The sequence below is a fragment of the Chiroxiphia lanceolata genome, chromosome 2 (genome assembly GCF_009829145.1).
Source record: "Chiroxiphia lanceolata isolate bChiLan1 chromosome 2, bChiLan1.pri, whole genome shotgun sequence".
Taxonomy (NCBI): domain Eukaryota; kingdom Metazoa; phylum Chordata; class Aves; order Passeriformes; family Pipridae; genus Chiroxiphia; species Chiroxiphia lanceolata.
In genome coordinates this window covers 50,922,271-50,945,302 of record NC_045638.1, presented here as the reverse complement: position 1 = coordinate 50,945,302, position 23,032 = coordinate 50,922,271, and the positions used below count along the sequence as shown (strand labels likewise).

Genomic DNA, 23,032 nt, shown 5'->3' with positions numbered 1-23,032 from the left:
AAAAGCTCAAGCTGGCACCTTGAACAACTTTTTTTTTCTTGTAAATATACTAAAATTAATGTGGATTTATTAAAAAAAAAATAAAATCACAAGTCTTCTAAAAGTAATTTTTTAAAAACTGCATTTCAGGTCCAAACTACATTTCACAGTACAAACTTTTACATAACACACGTATTTAAATAAAAAAAAAATAACAGGGAGAAAGTTAGAAATTTAAAGTCAGCTTATAAAAGAAAGGATCTAGAACTTTCTCTGAAGCAACTCTATATCTTGCTGTAGTGTTTTAACTGGATACTTGCCCATGGACATAGGGATTCAGTATGACTTCTGCTTTGTCTCTGACAAAAATTCTACTTCTTTATGAGAGTTAAATTATAATTTTTCAAAATAATGAAAATATGAACATAATCTGAAAGATGGTATTATTTATGGATAAAAATATAGACAGTTGCAAATCTAGCTGGAGCTCCTCCAAATCCTAATTATTTCCCTCTGGCAAAAGCATTGAAACTGATGACAAAGTATTTCTAAATAATTTCATGAGAAATAAAAACAATCAGTTTAAAGTAACCTCCAGATATAGCTTAAGCACATTAGTTTTACCTGGTACTGAGGTGTACTAGGAACATGAAACAGGTTAAAATATCTTAGTAATTGAACTGATAACTGCTTAAACTGCTTTAGCAAGATGTATCTATCTTCACCCTACTTATAAAAACAAACTCATCTAGAAAAGAGTAAAAGATTGACATTATCAGACATAACTGTAAGCACAAAAGCTATGACTTGAAAAAAGACAGGGTTCTAAGCATTACATAAATACTTATATATTTTATGAAAAACTTTTCATTATTTCTCTTCTTTGCAGAATGTTTTATACCTTAAAGTCAAGCCACAATGTCCTACAGAAAATACATATGTATTAGCAAGGAACTATTTGCTTTAATATAGTAATGTGATGATAATTATCAGAGCATCTATGTGTGAAATAAATTTCTGCACCAAATACCCAAACCACAAAAAGGCCAAAGAGTCTGTTATAATGAAAAGTAAAAGGCTGACAATAAGCACATAAAAACACAAGCAGAATATGACTACTGTGAGGTCAAAGCTTTTCATAAAGACATCTTTTGGAAAACAGATACATTAAATCCTATAAGTGGAGTGGGAAGATTATAATTTGAAAATGCCCAGATTTATGCAGAAAACAGAGAAATATAGATTAAAAGAAAGAAAGCTTGAAGAAATTAACTCTTTGAGCAAGTAGAAACAAACCAGCCTCTAGAGAACTCTACCAAAATTACAGTATCTGTGGAAGAACCTTAAATGTTTCTAAGAACACCTGTAACAAAATCATGCTAATGAAGATTTATAGTAATTTTTACTAGACTTTGGGAAGACAAGAGGGACACGCTGAACCAGCTGGGGTGCTGCATCCAGCTTCAGGCTCCCCATCAGAAGACAGACGGAAATGAGTTCAGCAGAGACCACCAAGATATTCAGGGCAGTAGAGCACACAACATCTAAAGACAGGCTGAGATGTGGGTTTGAGAAAAAGAGAGCTAAGGTGAGATCTTATTGCTGCCTTTGACTATCTAATCAAAGAGTTCAGGGAAGATGAAGCCAGACTCATCTCAGAGGTTCACGGTGACAAGACAAGAGACAATGAACAGAAGTTGCAGCATGGGAAACTGTGATTAGGTATTAAGAATATTTTTCACCATGAAGGTGAGCCAGTATTTGTACAAGTGTTCAGAGAGGCTGGAGTTAGCTAGAAGTTGAGTACACAAGGCCCTGAGCAACCTGATCCAGCTGAATCTGCAATGTCAGGATGGTTGGATAGATGATCTTATCCAGAAGTATAAACACTGACAGATCACTCCCTCTTTCATTTTTTTAAGAAATATATGCACTGCCCACAATCTTGCACAGCAGAACTCATGCAGATGGGCTGAGTCTATCTGTTAAGGAAACAACAATTTCAGAATACCTTAAGGTATTCATATGAAGCATTTAGGGTGAATAAAAGATATTTTATAACAGTAATGACAGTCTGTTTGGAGGGAGATCAACAAGAAGGATGACTGAGGAGGAGGAAGGTAATAAAATTTTTTGTTTATTTTTTTTTAATTATTTCTAGGTCTTACCCAATCTGAACGTGAATTACCAGGAGAGAAAATATGCATTTTAAGAGAATGCAATCACACTTTGCTAACTTGAGTAATTAACTAATTTGATGTTAATTTCAAATACAGTTTTAAAAAACATATTAACAGGTTTTTAACAGGATGCCATGTGGCAAAATTAACAAACTTAACAGGATCAGAATTCATTCTGCCCTGCTTTTCAAGAGACACAAAGAAGATCAAAGAAAACTACAAAAAGAACAATTACTTATTTAAAAATTATCCCAATAGCTAAAAAGATAGTTAAACTTATGGCCCGTAACCATAAATGGTACAGAGGAAAACATGGGGAAAATATTTTTAACTGTTCCTTTAAAAAAAAATTTAAAGACTGTTTATAAACAACTTTCAAGTTCAACTCTGTAACATATAACTCAAATGAAAATGCATAAATATGATACCTGTTCAAAACTCAGATCCTACTTTATTTCTCCTATTTAGATTGCTTAATTTTTTCTAAGTTAATTTAAAAAAATAAAACAAAACAACCACTTGCCATCTTCGTGTCGGAGGTACTGGTTTCCACCTCTGTCTCTAGCTAATGACCATGCCTCGCCTTCATCACTTTCACAGAACTCTACCATGCTGTTCTTATCCATTTGCACCCAGGTACCTTCTGAATTAGTCACCTGATGCACACACATAAAAAAAGCAAAATTTATTGACTTTTCAAATAATTCAGTAGCGTGATTCAGTAACTTATTATAGCATCTGAAAAACACACTCATTCCAATAGCTGTATTACAAAGTAAATGTAAAAAAAAAAGTTTCTTAAATTAAGGCCACAGGCTGAGGCAGATTGAAGTACCAAACCTACTTATGGTAAATTTACAGTTAGGAGTTGTTCCAAAAATATTAGACCTGTTTACATTCGGAAGGAGCAAAACACCAACATTGCAATTTTAGAACATCCAAATAAGCCTGAATAAAAACTTGAGGAAATAGTCACCAAAATATACCTTCTAATTGATGGCTGCAACAGTAGAATTATAATACCAAGTCAAATATGAAAAGTTTTTATGAGTATTAATTTTGTTCCTGACATTATATTTAGGAAATAGCATGACACACTTCATCCTTAAGCCCTTCTTAACCATAAAACACCACAGCTGGACAACCGAGAACAGTAACAACAGTTCAGCAACTGAACAAATTAATACAATCAATACAGAGAAACACAGTAATTTGTTAAATGGTTAGGTCCTAGGAAAACTTTTTTTCAATGAAACAAAATTCTTTCAAAGAATATGACAAAAAGGTAGAACAAGAAACATAATTTTGTAAAGGAATACTGTAACAGAAACATATAAGCAAGCATATTTAACTGCAGTACAATTTTAACATTATTCCAATCAATGCAAAAAGGAAAAAGACATAACTGCATTAGTACTTATAATACAAACCAAGTTCAAAGGTCAGTATTTATCATGAGGATTGGAAAAGCAAACCTGTACAGAGGCAGATTCTTTTGTTGTGTTTACTACTGTTACATACTGGTATCTATGAAGACATGAACTGAAGCTACAAGGATCCATACCTCGCCCACTGCCTTGACTTTGTTTCCCAGAACTAACATTCCAATTGGGATACCTCTAAGGTTAGGGCAGCTTCTTATGTTGTGACCTGACGGGCCAGTCTTCACTACCTTGTACATTCCAGGTCCACCTCGAAGGAATGGCATATCTTGTTCCTGCATCACTGCTTCCTGTGGACAGTGCGAATTTAGGTCTTTGAAAAAATCATCAGCATTAGACCTAGATTCCTGAGAAATTTAAAAAAAGGCAAAACAGAACAAAATAAAACCTATTAATCCCACTTTTGAACTATTTAGATAAGAAATATTTCAAGACTAAAAAAGGTAAATTTCAAAGCTAAAAGAGATATTAGTTACATTGCTAATTTTACTGTGCAATGCTAAACAACTAAGTACTAGTAAATTGCACATTAATTGAAAAGTCACTATATTTCTCTTGAAGCAAAAGTGGTATAAATGTAACCATTTACATAAAAGGAATAGTTCATATCCAACCTTGGAGACAATTTTTAAATCTAACTGCTTTCACTAAACCTTATTCCACACTGACATTTATCAGGATACACATTCATTCCTCCTTCTGTATTTGTGAAATTTTGTGAAAGTCTGGGGCCAGGTAAAGGGAATTTGAATATTATCTCTCTCCATATGGAATGCTTGTTTTTTTGATTTCACATTCAGAATATATTGTTAACTTTAAGGCAAAATTATAACAAAGAGTAACTGCAATACCATAGAGTGTAAATGCTCATATAAATATTACTGCATTATTATTATTATTATTATTTTCACTACAACCATAAAAATGTCCTGCAAATTTATTTCATCTCATATTAATTACCGATGAAATATATATCCAAATCTGAAATGAGAACATGCTTTCTGAATTTCTTACCAAGAAAAGGTTGCAGTTACTAAAAGAAGAAAAAAATTAGCATTGATTTTTGAGCCAGCTACAGCTTAACAAAAAGGTTATTGTAAAGAAAAATATGAGGGATGGGAGTAAAGAAAATGCATTTATATCAGAAGAAAGCAAGTGAGAAGCAGAAGGGGGCTCTATTATGCTTACAATGAAAGTCAGAGGTGCTTTCAAAGGAACATCTGAAAGTTAAGAACTATGTAATGTCCTACTGGATAAAGCCAGTGGGTCACCTAATTTAGTATACTGAGTTCAGCAACAGCAACAGGAGACGCTCTTTATAAGCAGCATACAAGTCTTTATTAGTAGTTTGTCCTTTATGTAGCAATGGCATTTAACATCTTTATTATGAATGTTAAGAGGGCATACCCAATTTTCTTTAGTGTTTATTTATGAATCTGATTTCCATAAATTTAATTTCTTCTGAATATGCTGATACTTTCTGCCTCAACAATCTCCTGTAACACCACCGTCCAAGTTCACTTCCTGCTATGTAAAAGAATACTTTCTTTTGTCAGATTTAAACCAAACTTCTGCTCTTGTTACTTCCTTTCAAATCAATTCAATTTCCTCTTATCTCTTTAACTATCACTATTTTCCGCCTTTTTTTTTGGTATGAAGTCTGTGCACTATCTCCTGGCTAATACAGCAGTTTTTTCAAGAAGCTTTTATATAAAAATGACTCTTATGTAAATATGTAACTTACAAAGCAGGTTAATGCAAGCTGAGGTTAACTGTTTCGAGGAAAAAAAAAAAGTTTAAATATTGTTTAGATATTGGTATAATAAAGTTTGCTATTCTGGGGAAAAAGATTCAGTGGACAAACAAGTTTTAAAATCTCTAAACCAAAATGTACAACACAATGCCATCTTCATTATAAAGTTAATATGAAAAAAAAATGGATCTCAAAATCACTACAGCACTGCTATTCAGACAAACATTTCTGTAGTTAAACAGCTTAACTGTATTTAACATAACCTGTTCCTATAATTACATAATTTTAAAAAAGTTTAAGAATGGGTAGAGTATTTATTAAGTATCTGTGGCCTTACTCATTCAAATATCATCCTATTAGATGCTGCAACAGCATGTGAAGCCTTCAAAGACAGAAAAAAATTTACTAGTAAATTCTGCACTAAGAGAAAATTAAAGCCTTTCTTACGTTACTAGGCTATCTCTCTGAACTTCTAATTTGTTTTATTAAAAAAGGAGAGTGTTACTTATGAATTAATGAAAATTCAATAATCTGCCCTGGTATTTTTTTCTCATTCTAAAGGAAGAGACACAGATACAGCACCCTATGCAAATATGCTATTTCCTGTAAAAATAATTCTCAGTAAAACAGACTTCAAAGAATATTTAGTATAAAATTGAGTCATAAGGTGCATTCTGAAAACATGAGAGACAGTGTGACTGTTCCTGTAATTTAACTCACCTTAGGGGGTAAAGCTTTGGAAGTCCATGAAAAAAAGTCCAAATCCCTTACTCCTTGGCTAGCATTAAAGACATTCTGAGCAACAAAGTTTAAAAAAAAAGACATATATCAACAAAGAAATGGGAACAAAGAAATACTGGAGGAAGAAGCTCAAGGTATTATAATGCAAACTTTCTACACAAGTAAATTTACTAGTAGAATGTTTTGCAAAAGGGGAAAGTTTTGTTTTCCTAATCAAGTCACCTGAGTCCATTGCTCACCATGGCAAATCATCCATTAAACAGAAACAGTTTAGTATGTCAAAAGCTCAAAATGGATGTAGTGTGTCATGCCATTTACAGAAATTAAGAGCCAGACATTTCTTATAAAGCTTGAGACTTCATGCACAGAAAAATCCCACACTGCTGTTACAATGAAACAGTAGCTGGTCCCATCACAAAGCAGTTTTCTAGCAAGATGCTCTGCAGTTCTGAAAGATAATTTCAACTAATGCAAGACAAATGCACATGGAATTTTAGTCACCAAGTCAGACCTAAAGAGATGCAGAAGGGCTAAGCTCCCCATTGCTGAAAGCAGTTCACTTGCACAGAAAGATTTCACCAGTTTGCACATCAAAATCGTACTCCTTACCAGAGCCAAAAATTTCAGTGCTATACGGAGAACAATGGCTAAGATTTCTTTGGTTTTGTAAAAGGTACAATGCATTTACTAGTTTGTTATGAATGATTATCAACCAAATACAGTGGCCACTAATTTTAAAACCAATTGCCCACACTACAGAAATGAGCACTGCTGTTCTGTGTATTTTTCCTCCCACAGAACCGTGAGGACAGCATTTTTTGACCATGAAAACATGAAAAAGAAGCCATCTTTTCCCCGTAAGCTGGTTTCTACTCATTTCAAAGAAATTTTCACTGTTCCTGTCAAATGAAAGAAGTAATAATATATATATATATATATCAGTACAAGTAATCATATTTATGATGGAATCCCTTTGACAAAGCAACCATTTTATCTACATGAACAGAGGTATCAAAATCTAATTTCCTATCCCCATCCTGATAAGGGAACCAGGTGAAATCCCTGGACAGTAGTCACACGAAAATTTAACAGTAGTTAAGGTAGTTAATCCTTTCAAGCCAAAACAAGTACAAAACACCCTTGGCATGCCTCATCTGTATTCCTTGAAAAAACACTAATATATTAAAAGTAACTAAATTCATGGTTTTATCTCATGATAGAAGCAAATTATCTAGCTATATACTCTTTGCAAACATCAAATTTCAGTAATAAAAACGATTTGCCATTTTGACAAAAAAGGGGAATTGTCAAAACACCAGCATTTCTTCAGAATTGAGTACTTTTTGCCAAAATTGAAGGAGGTACCAATACATGAGTGGTATGTTTTGGGGAAGGCGAGGAGGGTATTAGATAGGAATATTGGCAGAGTACAGGCTCACCAATTTGACATAAAACTATGACAACTATAAAAAAGTCTGCATTTACATGAGAGTGTACTTCATAGGCATCCACCATACTTAAACTGACTGATTGTATTACTTTGCAGCATATCTCCTATTTTCTGATGTACTTCTACTGCACAGGGAAACATGGACTATCCATACCTAAATTATTTAAATAATTTCAAAGACCTATTCTTCTACATCATAAAGCTCTATGTGTAAAACATACAAGGGAAACCAACAGCAGCGAAGGGGGACCATGCCATCTAGTTTGATCTTAGCAAAAAGATCAAACTAGAAACTCTCCTTCACTCTAGGAACTTGAGAATCTTCTGGCTACTAGAACACTGTATACCAGTTTAGATGAATACATTAGAAACGACGACAGAAAAGCTTAATATTTAGTCCTCCTGCTACTATCTGTAGATTTAGTTTATTTTTCCCATTTCAAACTTTCTATTCCAAGAACTAAAACTAATTTCAGGAAGTCATACTTCTTCCAATAAACTTTAATGTTTCAGAAAAAAACAACAGAAAAAGCCCACTTAAAAAATTACTTTGTTTTGATAACAAACCCCAGACCATTAGGAAGCATTTAAAATCTCAGTATTATTTTTCAAAGCTAAGGCTTATTTTAAACAACCGTCTTGACATTTTACCCATCATAGTCTTACTCTCCAACTGCCTTCCATCGTGCTCAAAACAATAGTAGAAATCTCTTGCAAATGTCCTTCAATATTTCCACAGAACATTCGGCTCTCTGAGGTTCTGTGATCAAAAACTGTAGCCTACATACTAGTTTTGGCTCCTTCTTCCACTGCAATAACAGTTTGAAAAGCTGCCTAGGGTGGTTGGGGAATGTAATAATGTAACTGGGCATCAGCATACAGTATTCCTTCTTATGACATTTTACATTTAAAATGAAGTAACAAAAACTTCCTTAGTATATGATTTTCTAAAGTCAAGTTCCAGAGTTTAACCAAGATAAAAGTCTACTTCTGCCCAGTGTGCACCCTTTTATATCCTATGTACCTTTCCACTAAGTACCATGTGTAAGCATGAATACATAACTGTCAGCATAAGGAACTTAACAAGTATTTTTTCGAAAACAGTTAACTGAATGCCATAAGACAGCGGGAAGAATAACTACCAGAGATGGAAGCAGCTTATCCAAAATCACAATCTATTAAATTCAGTTTTATAACTGTATTACCAAAAATGGATTGGATGCACTATTTCAGATCAGAGGCTATATAGCAGTTCCTTGTGAAAGGACAAGACCAGTAAAAGAAGAGCATTGACTTTGAAGATTTTTCTAAGAAGATAAATGACCAATGCTCAAATAAACAAAACATTAGTAACTAACATGGATCTCTGTTTTCCTATAATTATTTATCTTTAAATATAATAGTTCTGAAAAAGCTGTGAAATCCACAACATCCAGTGTTTGCTTTATCATGAAATATTTAGTTCATGCCAATAAATCTACATAAAATGTAGATATAATATATATGTCAAGAAGAGGCCAAAATTAACACTGTTAAAAACCTACTGTTTTTTATTTGTTTACTGTTCAACTCAGTTATGAAACAGAATAATTAAAACTTTCTTTAAAAAATACACTTTTTCACATATTTTACAAAATGTACTGAGAGATTTTATTTACTTAAGGGATGATTATAAAAGGCCTGCATATTTAAATGTGACAGAGCAATGTAATTGGAGTTGACAAGTCTGCACACTCGTGAGTTGAATAAAAATGGAGCCTAATAAAAGTAATGTGACATCTATTTGAACAGGGAATACCATGACTAATTCAGCCAACTGATCTTCCATTTGTATTTTCAGTCACACGAGAGACTTTCTCTAGCATTATTCTTAAGCCACTACTGGTCAAACAGTTTGCATTAAAAAAAATCTTCTACATTAACATATATATTTTTTTACTACATTCTGTTCATTATGTCATTCAGTTACCCAGATCAAGAGCAGATATGGATAGTAACACAATTTTTATCTAATGAACCTTTGGCATTTATAATTTAATTGAATATCTTTTGCCACATGAGTCATTCACCTCTAGAGGACTGTACTGATGAAATCTGACAACTTACAAACACAGCCCATTTTTTGGACAATTCAGAGAAAAAAATTTTTTTTAATATTTTCAACTTTTTTAAAATTTGAAAATATGAGAGCTGTGCAAAGACACTTTCCATCTGAAACTAGCTAAAACACATCTCTTGCACATTCCTTCATTGTTAAAACAGTTGAGTAGTTGAGTTGCTGGTGTTGAGTGCTGCTTACTGATCAGAAGCTAAGAAAGCACGTGATTTGTGTTATTCAAGATGTAAGGTAACTGTTGCTTAAAAGAAACTTAAGCAAATCTAACAAGTTTTAATAGATTGAATGGTATCAAAAATAATTCATAGCAGTGTTTAAGGAAAGAGATAATATTTTATCTGAACTTTACAGAGGTAGAGAGTGAAATGTTTGAAAGTTGAATACTGTCTTTCACATTTGATTGTACCTGATCTACTTACTCAAATGAAATTTTAATCCTCAAGATTATATTATCAAGATTGAACGTTCAGTTATTTATCACATCCATTTCCTTTCAGGCTTTTCTCAGAGTAGCACAGCATATGCTCTCCTCTGGAACTAAGTGAATGCTAAAGCTATATAAAATATGCCAGCCAATAAGATCTTGCTAACCACAGACACAACTGCTGAGCTCAAAAGCGTTCCCTTCAACACGTAAAAATGTATTCAAAATAACTAAACTAAAAAAAAAACCCCAAACAACTAAAAAAAAGTCTAGCAGAATATAATACCCATCCGGACTTACAGCAATTAATTACTTAGTCAACGTGAATTCACTTTTATCATGGGTGAACTGCTAAAATTCAAATGTTGCATAAAAATATTAACATTTGATGAAAGTACACTGTAGCAATTTTTTAAAACAAAAATGCAGGTCAGATTTTAAGTAAAGTTTATTTTTTCCCCACATTCTCATACATTCTAGAGTAAACTAGATACACAGTGTGACAACAGGCATATTTGAGTGACTGACGTCCGAGCGCAAAAATAATATGCTTCCCATATGCAATAACAAAGTAATCCTCCAAACAAGAATTCTATTGAAAGAAATCTCCAAATGGAAATATATCAACAAATAATTTACAGTCAAGAAGATGAATAGGAAGAAGACCTATTCACATCATATAACAGCGTGTGTCAGAACACAAGCTGCAGCCACAGGGGTTTCTGAATTTCCAGATTTGGCTACAACAAACAGCCCAGTTTCACTGGAACTGGGAATATCTCAGTTCTTCTGCAACCAAAAAACATGAACAGGATGATATTACTGGCTGGAAGTGTTTAATTTCACAAAACATTTGTTAACTATCTTCAACTGCAACAGCAGCTACCTTATATAAGACAACAGATCAAATCTAAAAAGCAGTATTTGCAATTAGATCTGGTTCTCACACTGTGCCTAGAAGAAACCAAGGTACTACCCACTCTGGAGAATGCATGAAAACAGATGAGCCAGAAAGGCCTGCACTTTCATAAATTTTTTAATAAACACTGGTTTGGCTAATACAGTTTCTCTTTCTGTCCTTTGCATTTAAAAAAAAAAAAAAGTGTCTTGTTTCCAGAAAAGCTGTAATGTTTGAACTGTAGTGATGGTGATCACCATAAAAGTTATTCAAATAAATTACACTTACTCTTACTATAAATTCAATTTTTTACTCAGTCTTAAAGCTATGGGATTCTTTGGCTAGCTAATAAATTGATAACTTAAGGATTCAGGTGTAAATCTCACAAAAAATATACACAAACCAGAGCCTAAAGAACTTTTCAGGTTTGTTTTTTTTTAAAAAAAAGTCTCAATTATACTGATTCACTATAGGCTACAAGTCTCTTCTGAAATCGTGGCCCCAGTGGACCACTTTACAAAAAATGCAATCTAGCATTAGAAACACCTGGTGCAGACCACAATCTAATACTATTCTATTTTTATTACAGCAGTCCTTGCACTTCTGTTTCTTGTCTAGGAAGAGAGGCTTCCACATAAGCCTCGTACCTTTCTACACTCCACCCTCATTACACAACAGCCCTCAAAACTCCAAAAACATTTAAGGTTATATTTGATAACTAAAATATTGTTTACCTCAGGACTTATTTGCAGCCTTAATTAAAGAAAGTCTTGTAATGAGGATAGAGTGTACTTCTGGATATTTTTCAAAGGCACCTTTTACTTACGTCAACAGGTACCAGAAGGCTCTTGCCAAGATGTTGGTTAAAAGACAGACACCAGGCTTCAGTGTAACCATTCATGTTAGGAACATACTTCTTTATTGTCTCATCATTCAGCCTCAGCCAAACACCATCATCATTGTGGATCTATGGGAAACAAGCAACAAAAAGGAGCCATGCCCTCCTGTAACTTCTGCAGCTAGCAAGGATTAACAGACTTCAGACAGACAGATAATAGTAGCAAAGAAGCAACCACCTTTACTATGCTGATAGAACATAAGCAGAAGTAAAGAGGAATATCGACAAAATCAGAATTTCAAAGCAATGACAGGTATATCTTTTTAGAAGTAAAGCTGTGAAGATAAATTTAAATCCAATCATGCAGCAATAGGAATTTCTTTGAGAGGAAAGAAGAAAGAAAGTCAAGCCTTTATAAGCTTCATAAATACCCCACTTCCCATTTTTCCACTGCTGTTATAACTCCGTAAATTGCAAAAATATTCTTTGTATGTGAAATTATATTGTGAGAAAAATACATGCACAAGAGTCTAACACACTAGTGATCCTTCAGATCTGTAAGTTACAGATGTAATGGAAAGGACAGCTACATCTGAATTTTTGTGTAGAGTTAAAATAGTAAGTCACGAAAAGCTAAATTTTAAGAGATATTATTATAGGATGAACTCTAGGAACTTCCTTTTCTTGTATCAGAATCTCAAATGTCTGTTACATAGGTTTTGAAGTAAGTAAATTAAAAGGAAATGACAGCATGAAAAACTAAATTAGTAAATTCAGATTTTTGCAATTTATGCTCTTAGGTTGTATATGTCAACATCTAAACATGGAAAAACCCCCATTATTTGCATGAATTAACTTTACATCTTAGCCCACTTTTCAGTAGAAATGTCTTATTGATTACCTCGTCAATGAAAGTGATGGATCCATTGACTTTCACTATGCCTATTTGCTCACTCTGAAGGGAAGGGTGGCTACGGATACGAAGCCCTGCACTGTCCTTGGCCACAAATTTGCGAACCTAAGAGAAGCAAAGAAAGACAGTAAGGAAGAAAAAATTTGGAACAGAGCTCTCAGAGTAAAAAGAAATAGGTTTAACAGATTCTGAAATGCCAGTGACAAGACGGCAGTCATAAGAGTTACAGTTTGTTGCTAGTTTCCCATGGCTGCTGTGTATAACTTCACTTTTTTACTATAACCAATAAAATCATAGTGTTAAAAAAAAAAACCCTAAATGTAAACAAGCATTGATTCAGTCTTGGAAAGATTTCTGATATTCCCTACAATGATCAGTACAGGTTCCTGAGCCTTTAACACATACATTTTATTAATTCGTGCAAGTTTCAATGGATTTACCTTTTCAAACTTAATATATCTACTAACTGATCAGCCTAGGATTACCATTCTCACTTGCGCTACGTAATATTCTCTTTAGTCAACTTTTTGACCAAAATGCGGATCTTTTCCTTAGCTAAAGAGTTTAACTAGACATTTTAATATAGAAAAAGAACAGATCTATTTCTTTAATTTTCGAATAGCTATTTCAATAGTTTCTCCTTTTTCCACAGAAAGGTTAGAGCAGAGGCTCCTTATTATCAGCTTAACTTACTACAACCCCCCAAAATCTCCCAGTTGTTATGCACTTTAATTTTTTCACCATTCAGCTGTATGAATGCACCTGTCCCATAAAGAACAAATGTAAGCCATGCTTTTGGTCTCTTTTTTTAAGAGGTGCATATATTTTACGCATATGATATAAAGCATATATATTTTCTTGGAAGGTTATTTTCAAAAACTCTACAAGTAAAACTAATAAAAGTATCAATGGAAGTATGGACTTAATCCTTAACATAAAGCACAGACTTATATGTAAGGAATAAACTCAGTGAAAGATAATGAAAGATAACAGCTAAGTGCATGAATTATTTTTTTCCGTAAAGAAATTTTTTATTTTAAGAAATGGTATTTATTCTAAGGCTAATTTAAAAAAAAACCCAAACCACCAAAAAACAAAACCAACAAAACAAAAAAACCAGAAGCATGTAAAGGATTTCAAATGTAATGTACTCCAAAATGTTCAAGGTTTTGCTTATTAAAAATCCTCTTACTCAAAATATTTAGATTCTCTCAACAGACAAAACTAAGACTTCCAAGATCCTTGTAAAAGTACAAGGCTGAATCATTCTCAACATAGAGAAGCCTATAAACAAAGCCTTACAAATCGGGGGTCCTTGCATTATCAACCCAAAATGTTACTTCTGAAAATCTTATGACAGTTTGCTATAACCTGGATTAAAATCTTTAATTTAGAGGAAGAACTCACACTCAAGATTTTGAGACTGCACAGGCCTGGAAAAAACCTTTTCCCCCTTTGCAGCAGCTAACTAGTTGTCAGAAAACTGCAACCTACAACTAGAAACTGTTCAGGGATCACCTTCAAATTCAGTTAAATTAGGACTGCTTTCTTCTAGTTGGTTCCAATTACAATGAATTGCATTACATAGCTTGAAAGATAATGTCTTCCTCAGTAGGATGCAGAATAGAGTTTCCTGCAAATTAGTTAATTTAGGGTTCACAGCCAGTGAGGAGACAACAATTCGTATGGGTCACATACCCCAGGCTGAATATAGATCACTATCATAATCTTCCCTTTACTAACTCGGATGGACAGAAAAAGCAGATTTGCACCTGACTTCAAATACCAGAAAATGAAGAATACAAATATAAAATCATAATATGGTACCTCTTTTCAACTTGTTTTTCCAGTAAGGTTTGACTGAAACTTGGAACATTCCACTGCCTCAATGAAAATATTTTGGTGTTTCTAGCTGAAAACAGATCACCACTGAGAATAAACTTTGGTTATCACTGTCTGAAATTTCAGGCTGACAAAGATGATGAAGAAGCTTTTAGAACTTAACTAAGCCCCTTTTCTCAGTGAAACATGATTTGGTGTATGGGGCTGTCTTTGACTGATACACGTCTAATCTGCATTCTTGGATTGAGAAACACAGAGCACAGTGCAATTATTACCTTTCCGTATTATTTATACTACTGCTGTTCATACACAAAGAATTACCTTAATCTGGTTTGTTTCATAATTTATTACGGCACAGAAGAAAGAAGAGTGATTGTATGATTCACCATGAAAGGTCTAGTTTAATTTTGCAGCAGGCTCTACAGACACTATATACAGGATAAGGATGGTTCTTTTTTCAAAGAGATTACAATTTGAAACAAGAAACAAGACATACAAGCAGAACAACATAGGGAAAGAATTAAACACTGGATAACGTCTCAGAACACCAGATGACTAACTTTGGTCAAGTTCTTTTAAGTCTCACGAAGACTGTTACTTGACAACATGGAGTTATTATGTGTGAACCAGTCACCGCAATTTCCACTATAATAATTGAAAAGAACAACAGAACTTCCATCCAGCAGTTTATCTCATCTCAAACCAGATGTCCCTCAACTTGGTAACAGCAAACGACACATGATGATCTGCTTGGATAGAGGTATCATTAAGTTGTGTGAGATAAATCTCCCTTGATAGGAATTGGGAGTTTTAATGAAGACAATGAACTAACCAGGAAGTCTTCCTTCCAAGAGAAGAGAGAAAGTCTAAAAGTAGCTTCTTGTGGAGAAAATAAAAATAGTTGCAGTGAGGGATAAAACATTGCAAGGAAACTAAAAGTACGTTTATTTTTTTTATTTTGAGATGTAGCTGCAAGGAAAAAGAATCTTGTTAGCAGCAGAATCAGATGCTGGATGCATTTATGGACTGGGGAACCATACAACAAAGTTACTGCCTTTAGATTACTCTAAAAGCTGGAAAAAAAAAAAAATCAGGATGTGCTGTATAGGTAAGAATTTGTCAAACACCTGATCCTTTTGGTAACCATGTATTCCTTAACCCCTTTCCCAATTGTAATACGACAGGGAAGGACAACCTTCTGGTATTTCAGAATTCCACATCTTTTTCATACAAGTTTATTCCATGAAAAAAACATTCAGCACCTCATTTAATATCCCTTCCTTTGCATCTAAAGGAAGTGCAAGGTGGTTCCCTCACCTGGGCATTTTCCTTATAGCCCTGCCACACATTTTGGTGTGTTTTCTTTACTTTTGTCTATTTTAGTCCTTCAGAATGGAATGATAAGGTGCAATGATAAGGTGAAATGGGGAAGTCAAAAGCTACAGAAAGCATACCTTTTAAAAACAAAATCTCACCATTCTAAGAAAGGGAAATATCACTAAAGAAACTCCTTATGGATTTAATATTGACTGAAGATCCTTATGACAAAACAAGCAAAATCTTTGTAAAGCCTTTGTGCAATTAATTTCATCATAAAATATAAATGAAAAATAGTGCAGAATTCAGTCTGTGGCTTTAATAATAGCTGTTCAATGTTTGTGTGATAAGCCAGGATGAAGGCAGTTTCTGTAGAGCTTTTAACCATTGCATTCATGGATAGACAGAAAGAAAACGGAATGAATATGTTTCCTTTTATCCAGGATGTTAATTTCATTCCATTCAGCATATTAAAGTGATCTGCAAATATCCTTAAGTCCTGCACCATTAATACATGATAAAGTATATATTAAAAGATAGTAAAACCGCACCCAATTCCACCCAAATATAACTATCTGGCTTTGTGGGTTTTTTGTGTTTTGTTTTGTTTTGTTTTGTTTTTTTCAGTTCTCCAAACCTTGTTCGGTTGAGGCTCTGCTTTTGGTTTAATAAGTTGAGTTCCAGGCGGTATCATTCCCTTCGGAGGATCTTTTACTTTCACTTCTAGTCCAGCATCTATAATCAAACAAAGACTAAGTTTTAAAATAAGAAATATAAGGGCATATATCAGTTAAACAGTAACTACAGTTTATCTGTGCTACAACTCAGAGTAGACAAAATCACCACTCATCTCTCTGCCATAAACAACACTTGCAGTTGCTTCATGGTGCAAGGTATTACTTTCTGAACATTTGTATTTTCATTTGCGGAAATTTATAGAGTTGTAGTGTCATGTTGTTACAAAGCACTACTTAATTTTGTATCCTAATACTGTCTGTGGTGTTATCTTTCAAGGAGTGGTGACCAGAGAGTTTAACGTTTGAGGAGTGCAAGTGAAAGCTTCTGCTTATGCATGCTGTACTGCTGCAGATGCTAACTGCAACACGTGAGAAACTTAAGAGCCTGAAAAGCCAAGCCAGACAAGGCCTATAAACAGTCAGCACCTTTAATTACCAACACTGTTATAAAACCAGAAGGTACTGGAAAATATCTCAACACAGTAACATTCTGGTGAAGACACATGAATGAAACACTTAAATTAATAGATGGATATACCCTTGAGTAATAACCTTAAAAAAAAATTGTCTCAGCAATCACTGTTAAGGCCCAACTACAACATAATAACCTCAGGAATATATTCAGGTTTTTTGTTTCATTTTACAAAATGAAGATCAACATGTTGAAAGGAAGCATCCAGACCTATCGATAAAATGGTTGGCTTCAGTAAAATCCTTTCAAACAAGCACGGAAGTAAGAGAAGGAATCTAGAAGCATCAAGAACATAGAAGGTTTCAAACAAAAAGAAACTGTTAACAGTACTTAAGCAGTTAAAAATTGACAGAATTATGGGTCAATCATGGGTGAAAGCAGAATCACAGAATATTCTGAATTGGAAGGGACCCACAAGGTTCACTGAGTCCAACTCTCAAGGGAACAGCCCGTACTGGGATTGATCCCGTACAGGGATTAGCACCATGTTCCAACCAACTCAGCTGATGGACAGGAGACAGTCAGACATTATGACTGAACCAGAACAGAAGTTCCATTGCAGAGAAAGAGTACAGGTAAGTATTAGAGTATACTCATACCTGTTTTATAATGAAAGTTAACAGCTGTATTCTAGCATTTCTAAACTTAACCCTACACAATGATTGAGGATGGTAGAATATGTGTAAAATTTAACAGCAGCTGATTTAAACTAAAGTGTAAAGTTTGCTTCAGGGATGACACAGTGGAAAAAATACAACTGAGTACACTGGAGGCTCCTATGAAGGCAAATGTTCCTGTTTGAGGTATAAAATATAATTATTAATGGTTATCTTTGTTCATCTTATCTTCTGTAGTTAACATATTAAATAGTATCTCACTCCAATTCTATGTGAATTATATGTATTTGTATTTATGAGTATCATTACGTGTTTACAAAAGGTACTGTACAGTATTGAAAAAGAGGACTTGCTGATGAACTCACTCAAACCCTCCCATCAGATCGGGGCCTACAATGCTTTCAATGTTTCTACTACCATCTTCACCATCCCACCAGTATAACTAACATGAGAGTTTCAACATATAGTGTTTTTTGGAGGTACACTCTTTCCACATAATATCTCACAGTGTAGTCTAGTGTAGTCTAGGACTAGCAAGATAACTAAAAAATTTTCAGCAAGGAAGGAACCAAAATAATTTAAAAATTAGTACAAATAATTAGGACTTCAAGTAGAGTCTCAGTTAAGACTGCATTTTCTCAATTTTCCCCAGAAGAAATGAAAATATTTATTCCTGCATTGTCATGAACAGTTTCCCCTTTCCTCAGGTTCTTCAAGGTTGGGCTAGCTTTTTTTCCCCTTTAACTATACATCTCTGTCACTTTCAGCTGAAGCAAGACATTTTTTTTTTTTAACACTGAGGGTTAAGAATAAGAGAATGTCAATCTGGTAGTCTAACCACATTATAAATACGTGATTTGTGAGCATAACTGTGTTCTTTTTTCCTTTTGTCAAAGAAGAGGGATTTACATAGAAGGCTTTGGAACCAAAACCTGGTTGCTAAGTTTTGCTATGAACTATAATACTAAACCTTATGAGGACCAGGACATAAATTTATCAGTATACAAAGTGGATATTATATAAATCTATGCTTAAATATAGTGAAAATCAAGTACCTATTTCAATGCCATCTATAGTAACATGAATGGTATAGAGACCAACAGCTCCAGGAGTCCAGTTCGCACAGTATGTACCATCATTGTTGACTCTGATCAACATGTTTTCACTGGGTCTAGGCACAAACAAAACAACTAAAATCATTAAACAGTTACTGTTTTCTTGGAGATCATCTGTAATGTTGAGTTGGGAAACTTAACTTTTTTTTTTCCTATCAGATCATCCAAATACAATTTTTTCCTTTTCAACGTACTAACTTCCTATTATTTCATATGAAAATATAATCCTCCATGCCACATTAATTTCCAGTAAATAATGCAAGAACACATTCAGAGAGTAAATAATACAAATAAGAAAGCAACATTAGAACAATTAAGAAATAATAAACCACTAAATGTAAGAAAATATATAATAATACTTGACTTTTTTGTTTCTACCTGTCAGTCACAGCTTGTGGGGGGGGGTGTAAACAGAAGTGACAGGACACGGTAATTTAAGTCCCTATCAAAAAGAAATTCTTGAATGTTTACCTCTTTGGTGTTGGTGAAGCAAAGCGTAGCTCTTCAAAGGAATAATTTTCATATGCCTATAAACAGATTGAATTCAAACATAAAATCAGTTATACTACTGTCTTGAACAAAAAAAAGCAGAGCATTTTCTCAAAGAATACATTAATCTAACTTTACACTCACCAGAAGCATTTATAAGGGAATCAGAAACAAATTCCAAAACACAGAAATACATACACATACATGAAAAGAGTATACTTTCTCTTTAAAGAGTCATTATCTAGATACTAAAGACGGTTACTGCTAACAAAATGCCTCTGCTCACAGTCAGGTCTTTGAATCTCTTCTAATCTCACTTGTACAAAAAGCTTTTGAATCCACGCAGTACATTGAAGACCATGTGAAGGTAAGAAAGCAAATATGCTGCGGGTCAAAAACTGCAAAACAGCCCAGTTTATTAGTGGAATTTCAGATACTCTTTCTTTCAAGTGAAAAAGAAATCCCCTCTATATTGAGATGATCCTTCCATTGATTTCCACTACAAAAAAGACATGGTTCACTTCCACAGTTTCTTGTGAAATCACTGCTCCGAAAAGCCCCATAATTAAATAATAGCAGTCCTAGAAGTGCAAAAAGTCCCTCAGCAAGAATCTCTCCGGGGTGCAACAGTTGCTGAGTTACTAGATTCCCGTGTTAAACCAAAACCAACAAAAAGTGCGATAAGAACATTTGAACATACATGCAGATGAGCCACTTTGGGTGTCTATACAAGGACGTAGTTTTGGGTATCAGTCCCCCAAAAATGTCATAGTTTATTGTCATGAAGTGAAAAACTACATTTTATAATCATATTCAGATGTATCAAGTACTTATACAACATGTAGGCTGGTATAAAGATCAGGGGACATCTGCATTTTACACTCAAATGAGTGTGGTTAGTTAAGAGGAGGGGGGAGTAGAAGAGAACCTGAAAGGAATCTTGGGAAGATTCCCTGAAAAGGCATTTAACACGGAAATCAAGCATGTCTCAACAAGAAGAGAGACACTTTTTGTATTTTACCCTGGTGTAGTCCTTTACTTTTTACTTTTAGCTTTATGAAGATGCATACTGTTATTATCTACTAAGAGGACTTTAAAGGAATACTTGCATTTTCATTTTAACTTGGCCCAAATCAATTAAAAAACATTACACACTAATGACCTAATATGAAGCATTTATCACTCAAAGGATCCATCAAATCTAAAAAAGAATTTTTGAACACCCTGCACTTGCACCACCATCATTTATTCCACAGTATCCAACTGCATTACAAGATATACCACCCTCAGAGTTGCATGAACAGATTTGACACCTCTTACTGGAAAAGAAGCAGAAGGTACCTGTGGACAATGGTTGTCAGAAATCTCAGTCATAACTTAGAATAAATAATGTATTTCTGCCCTGCCTCAAGTTACTTTTTAAAGTGGCAAGTAGCATCAAGGCAAGAAGTGATCTTTGCAGTAGTCCAAATAAAAAAACCCAAACCAACAAAGTCACCTTTATATACACTCCCTGGTTGTAAATACATTTTCAGGTATGTGATTTAATGACTTTTTAAACCATCTGTTGTGCACTACGTTGATTCAGTAGTTTTTTCATTGATCCATTAGGACAAGCTGCACTGCTTACAAAGAGGTACTGCAGCACTATCCTTTGCCAAAAAGTGATCCTGTACCCTCTAAAAGATGTTACTTTGGTGGTTCCGCCCCCCCATAAATCCATACTGCTTATACTAAGTATTACTCTTCTCTAACTTGTGATTAATCACGTCTCATTAAGCTGTTCAACTACTAGTTGTACACATTATGTCACATCTCTTAACTGGGTCAATACCTGTTACATATATGTAAATTTATTGCATGTGCTATAATATACTCAATCAAATCAACACTAGCTGTCATCTCTTTAAAAACTGTTCTGGAAACATCTCTGAGCTGATCTCTTTGACACTGGCTCATTTCATCAGACGTTGCTTAATATTTATGTATTGATATACAAATCATTTGTATGACCTTTTTACTATGCTGAGCTCCGATATTTTCCTACGTTTACCAGTTCTAGTTTTTAATATGGATTCACTGCAACACTCCAACTCTATGGACACACTGGTTTGACTTCCTCTCCACCATTTCAACAGCTAATTTATTTCTCCTGAGTGACTCAGTCTAATTTGTTAATCAGTCGAATCAAAATCAACTTTTATTTTGAATGCTAATTCAGCCTAACTGCATTAGAGTTTAGGCAACTGGTTCTTTTGATGTACCTAATTTTATGTTGAACTTAAATATAATCAGAATAATTTGTAACCAATGTATTTTCAGATTGTGACCAAAATTAAATATAATTCTTTCTTTCTATGTCACATACCTTTACACACTTTGACTGCTGAATTTTATAGTTATATTGCTAAAATGACAGTAATTTACCTTCATCATTGTAATAGCAATATATCGAGCTTCTTTTACTATCATTGGCTCGTAGGAAGAATCAAGTTTTGGTGAAGGGAGTCCTCCAAAGGTCATATCACTGCTAGGGGAAGCAGCTGTTGCAGGACTCCCTGGTATCCGTTGTACCTTTTTAACTTGTTCTTGTTGTAAGGATGTTTTTTTCTGCGAAACGGGAATAGCTTTGACTTCTACCTGCAATATGATGTGGAATAGAGAACATGATTTAGAGAGAAAACACATTATTTTATAGTTGATACAGTACAGTGCTTATAGTACTCACTGTAAATCCAGTTGTGTCAAAACCCAATGTATCTATTCTTAACAATCTGCAAAGTCAAGTATAGCATCTCTGAAAAATGTCAATGTACAGGAGAGAAGCACCCAACTGATATGGCACACCATCAGTAAGGGCTGGAGTTCTGCCAGTCCCACAGTACTCCCTGGGAAGTAGCACATAGCCTGGTATGCATGGTGAAGTTTTCCCACAACAGAAGATGCTACAAAGCAGAAAGAGAGCCTTCCGAATGAGTGCACGGGTTTCGGAGGGAATCATCAGGGACTGACAGATCTGGATCACCAGTGGCCAGAATGGATTTTGCCTTGCTCTGCTGTCCTACTGCATCAGCACTGTACATTTACACTGTGCTCCTCAATGCATATTTTAACTAATTTTTTTACCCAGAGGTACCACAGACCTCCATTACTGAAGGTAATGTAGTACTGTACACAGCTTTCTGAGGAAAAACAGGCAGACTACCTGGAAAATAAGTTTGTAAGTTTATGTGTTACTCACCCTACATTTGATAACATTTTGACATATCCTTTTCCTGATCGATATGATAAAATCACTACTTAAGAGTTTTCCACTTCCTCTGTCACAAATTTAAGTCAGTAACCACATATACAAGTTTCACTCAAGCTGTTTTTGTGACTAAGATGATTCTTGTGCTACTGTTGTAGAACCCCTGTTTTATTATTAAGTTTACAGCTCACTGGAAGGTAACTCAGTTATAACATCATATGCGAAGAATAAATTTGAGAGCTTTTATCAAAAGAATCATGCTTTTGTAAATGGTACTTCATCTACTTTAGGGCTTGAACTACCTCACAGTAACAGTTTTAAAACACAGAAATAGCCTAATTTATTAGAACTACAAACCCCCCATTTTGTGTTTAATTTGTTTTGTTTGCATTGCTTTGCTACTTTAAATCAAGCAGCCTATACACAGGTTTTACTCCAAAATGTCCGAAGTTCTTCTAA

General features: G+C 34.2%; 1 protein-coding gene across 13 annotated transcripts in view; it reads right to left on the bottom strand.

Annotated features, from left to right (window-relative positions):
- MYCBP2 (MYC binding protein 2) overlaps positions 1 to 23,032 on the bottom strand; it is a 180,083-nt gene that overhangs the window by 47,127 nt on the left and 109,924 nt on the right. For 6 of the 13 annotated variants that reach the window (XM_032677725.1, XM_032677746.1, XM_032677716.1 and 3 more), the window contains 9 exons: positions 21,751 to 21,963; positions 19,306 to 19,361; positions 18,775 to 18,890; positions 16,531 to 16,628; positions 12,723 to 12,839; positions 11,810 to 11,950; positions 6,075 to 6,149; positions 3,724 to 3,948; positions 2,683 to 2,815 (listed from right to left, as the gene is read on the bottom strand). In XM_032677725.1, the coding sequence (XP_032533616.1) occupies positions 2,683 to 2,815; positions 3,724 to 3,948; positions 6,075 to 6,149; positions 11,810 to 11,950; positions 12,723 to 12,839; positions 16,531 to 16,628; positions 18,775 to 18,890; positions 19,306 to 19,361; positions 21,751 to 21,963 (1,174 nt within the window). The remainder of the gene's footprint in view (positions 1 to 2,682; positions 2,816 to 3,723; positions 3,949 to 6,074; positions 6,150 to 11,809; positions 11,951 to 12,722; positions 12,840 to 16,530; positions 16,629 to 18,774; positions 18,891 to 19,305; positions 19,362 to 21,750; positions 21,964 to 23,032) is intronic. The other 7 variants (XM_032677741.1, XM_032677747.1, XM_032677745.1 and 4 more) reach the window with 6 other exon arrangements.